The 3412-nt window shown below is 54.4% G+C and overlaps 3 protein-coding genes across 3 annotated transcripts in view, besides 4 other annotated features; all 3 read left to right on the forward strand.

The window, feature by feature from the left end:
* Positions 1 to 129, forward strand: part of TraAM80_06573 (large subunit ribosomal protein L8e) — a gene marked incomplete at both ends in the record, with an annotated part of 639 nt that extends 510 nt beyond the window's left edge. Inside the window, one exon of the mRNA XM_029383414.1 lies at positions 1 to 129. This exon is cut by the window's left edge and continues 510 nt beyond it. Coding sequence (XP_029236742.1) covers positions 1 to 129 — 129 coding nt within the window.
* A 519-nt stretch (positions 130 to 648) lies between these two features.
* Positions 649 to 669: a microsatellite.
* A 413-nt stretch (positions 670 to 1082) lies between these two features.
* Positions 1083 to 1111: a microsatellite.
* A 156-nt stretch (positions 1112 to 1267) lies between these two features.
* Positions 1268 to 1294: a microsatellite.
* Positions 1295 to 1334: a microsatellite.
* Positions 1335 to 1490: 156 nt separating this feature from the next.
* On the forward strand, positions 1491 to 2111 carry TraAM80_06574 (kinesin K39, (ISS); the record flags this gene model as incomplete). Its single annotated transcript, XM_029383415.1, has 1 exon — positions 1491 to 2111. The coding sequence occupies one exon, from the start codon at positions 1491 to 1493 to the stop codon at positions 2109 to 2111; it is 621 nt and encodes a 206-aa protein (XP_029236743.1).
* Position 2112: 1 nt separating this feature from the next.
* On the forward strand, positions 2113 to 3282 carry TraAM80_06575 (uncharacterized protein; the record flags this gene model as incomplete). Its single annotated transcript, XM_029383416.1, has 1 exon — positions 2113 to 3282. The coding sequence occupies one exon, from the start codon at positions 2113 to 2115 to the stop codon at positions 3280 to 3282; it is 1170 nt and encodes a 389-aa protein (XP_029236744.1).
* Between the last annotated feature and the right edge of the window lie 130 nt (positions 3283 to 3412).

The raw sequence follows: 3412 nt of genomic DNA on the forward strand, positions 1-3412 counted from the left end.
AGATCACGGAGGGGTGCATCGTTTGCAACGTGGAGGCGAAGGTCGGCGACCGCGGCACCATCGCACGCGCCTCGGGCGACTACTGCATCATCATCTCCCACAACCACGAAACGGGCCGCACACGTCTGAAGCTGCCAAGCGGGCAGAAGAAGACTGTCCCCAGCACCTGCCGCGCCATGATTGGCATCATTGCCGGTGGTGGCCGTATTGAGAAGCCCGTTCTGAAGGCTGGTAACTCCTTCTACCGTTTCCGTGGAAAACGCAACTGCTGGCCCAAGGTGCGTGGTGTTGCCCGCAACCCCGTGGAGCACCCGCACGGTGGTGGTAACCATCAGCACATTGGTCACCCGTCGACTGTTTCGCGTCACGCACCGCCAGGCCAGAAGGTCGGCCTCATTGCCGCTCGCCGCACAGGACGTATCCGTGGTAGCAGGGCTGTTAAGGGCGCATGGCACCCAGAGGAGTAAATGCCGGAACAGCGGCAGCGAAGGCACCGGGAACAACGCTAAATCTATCTACATACACGTCTACGCATGCGAATGCTTGCGTGTGTGTAGTGTGTCTGTGATCCCAGCTCACTTTTTGATTGATTTATGATTTGTCATGTTTTTTTATTGAAACCCTGCTGTCAGTTGCACCGGCCGGCCGGTGTGTGTGTGTGTGTGCGTGCTCGCGCCACTGTGGGTTTTGCTGCCCCTGCCCCTCTTGCTGTTTCTGTCCCTACGCATGCGTGTCGGTGCTTGCATTGCCGTTTTTTTTTCTTTTCCACCCCCTCGTTGTTGTTGTTCTTTCCTCCCACATTCCCCTTCCCCTCAATGTGCCGGCGCCGCCGCGTTACTTCACGCAGCGCAACTGCAGAGGTCGGTTGACGGTGGGTGTGGGAAGCACGCACATAGTGGTGACGAAAAAATTGAGGGCGATACACAAAAAAATAGTAATAAAAAGAAATTGGTCGACTGAATTGCCTGTGTGGGGCGTCTACACAAGCAGGCAGGGGAGGCAGGAACGAACTGTAAATCAACGCACACGCAGGAAACCAGCACGCAGCGCACGACACAAGGAAATTGAAAAACGAAGTGGACAAAGAAAGAAAGAAAGAAAAAAAAAAAGAGTGGGGTGGGGTGGGGGGACAAAAAGGAAGGGAGGAAGAAGTAAAAGACACTCAGGCGGATAGAGTCTCTTTTCTGTGCCATTGCTGCTAAGGAGGGGTGTACTAGCGCACACTCAAGGTGCCGTGTTTGATAGCAGCCATCGCCCTTGCACCTCCCACACACACACACACACACACACATACATATATATACATATATATATATCTACATATATATATATATTAGCTGTATCTATTTGCTACACGGCTACACGGCTACCCGGGGCCGAGGAAGAGAGAGGGGGTAATAAAGTTTTTGGGAAGAAGCAACAGTTTGCGTGCTTGGAAACGTTACACGTGCGGGGAGGGGCAACATATACGGCGGCAAAAAGCAGCGGGAATGGTCCGCCGATCCGGTATGGGTGGAGAAACATTGCCACTGCCTGGGCTAGCAGGGAAAAGGAAACCCAGCGGCAAAAGGCGGCAGGAATCACACCTTTCTTCTAGGAGAAAGAAGCGCGGTTACTTGCTTCCAAGAATGGAGCCTCCTCTACAGGAGGCCGAAAATGATTTTGACGAGGCAAACGCGCCCTTGGCTACATCTCTCTCACCGTTAGTGCAGGCGCGACACTATGCGAGACTTGCAAACGGCAGTACCATGTTTCTCCGCGCTCTGTCGCTTAGCCAGAGCAACATGGGCCTATCAGAGGTCCTGGAGGGTGAGTTGTGGTACGTGACCTCTTCCACCAGTCTAGGGAGGGCCAGGAGTGCAGCAATGCAATGGGTGACGTGCGAAGACCACCGCCTGACGGTTTTTTCCAGCTGGAGCCCACAGGGCCGTATAATTGACACGATGCACTTTGATGGTGTTCGCGTCATCTTCACTTTTCACCACAATCACAGGCACATAAATTCCAGACGTCATGCGCCAATGACGCGATTGACGCGGTGCCACGAGAACAATCCCTCCATGCAGTTAAACATCGGCAATGAGTGCGGGGCAAGACAGCCGAAGCGCTAGCATGCCGGCACGGAGAACATTTCGCCACTTCAACAATTGCGGTGGAAAGATGATGCCGCGGTACTACTACTTTGGCATTGAGCTTAGTGAGCGTAGGGATGCCTATGGAGTCTCTCAGTCACGGAAGCGGCGCCTCTTTATCTTTGCAACGGACGTTAAACGTGACCAACAGACGTGGTTAGGGTACTTTGTGGCGCAGGGGGAGGCAACGACCCGTTCCGCCTCGGGAATAAGCAACGCCCGCAGTAATATTTCAATGCGGTTTGATATGCTACACGACCGCTCCAACACACACTCCGTCCCGAGGGCCGCGGAGGACAAGGAGAGGCATCATAACTCCCATCTGTCGTACGATCCGCTCGACGTCACCGCCACGAGACGCCCTAGGATGGATATCTTCCCGCTCCTTATGGACGACGACGACGACGACGACGATGACGACCACAACTCGTACGAATTGCGCACCTCACCGACCGACTTCTTTGGCGAGAAAGCGATGACGGAGTATTTCTTTACCCAACTCGACAAAGAGGAGGCTCGCTGGCGTCACGCCATTGTAGCGGACGAGGATCATACTAGACAGCAGCTGTGCGCCATCACAGAGGTGCTTCTTGACGCTGCCGCAGACAACATCACTTCATTTGCCGCTGCATCCACGCAGGTAGCTACGCAGGGCGGTTGCGTTGCTCGTAGCGTGTGCAACATCACTGCAGATCCACCCTGCAGCGAAGCGACGGCATCCGCGCAAAGACTATGCATTGAGCCTGTATCTGTCATCAGACAGATACTACACCAAACTTTAACTGCAAAGAACCACCACATACTCGCCTTACACAGAAAGCTAGATGAGCTGCAAGAACGGTTGGTCATTGGGGGGAAACAAAATCAAGAATTGGAAAACAGTACTTATACAAATACAAGTAGCACACAATTAGAGATAAATCTTACAGCCGAACGCGAAAACAGATCTGCCAATTTACAAGGAACAAAAAACGTCGAACCAAAACCCGAAAATATCCGACAACGCGCAAGAACTGAAACCCGTTCCTTGCAAGAACCAAGATGCACGCCTCGCATTAGAAGAGCAGAACGAGCAGCGGCGCCGCGAGATGGAGGGCCGGCTGGCGGAGCTTGGCGCCGAGAGGGACGCCCTGGCGGAGCGTGTGCGTGACTTGGGAAGCAGCTGGACGGCGCGAACGCCCTTTTGACGATGCTGCGCGCGCGTGCGACGCACTGGGCGGGGCGGTTGGACTCTCGGCGCCCGAGGGTGACGGTGAAGTTGACGGCGCGCATGTCGCTGA

This window comes from Trypanosoma rangeli (genome assembly GCF_003719475.1).
Source record: "Trypanosoma rangeli strain AM80 chromosome Unknown Tra_15.4_contig_00243, whole genome shotgun sequence".
Taxonomy (NCBI): Eukaryota; Euglenozoa; class Kinetoplastea; order Trypanosomatida; family Trypanosomatidae; genus Trypanosoma; species Trypanosoma rangeli.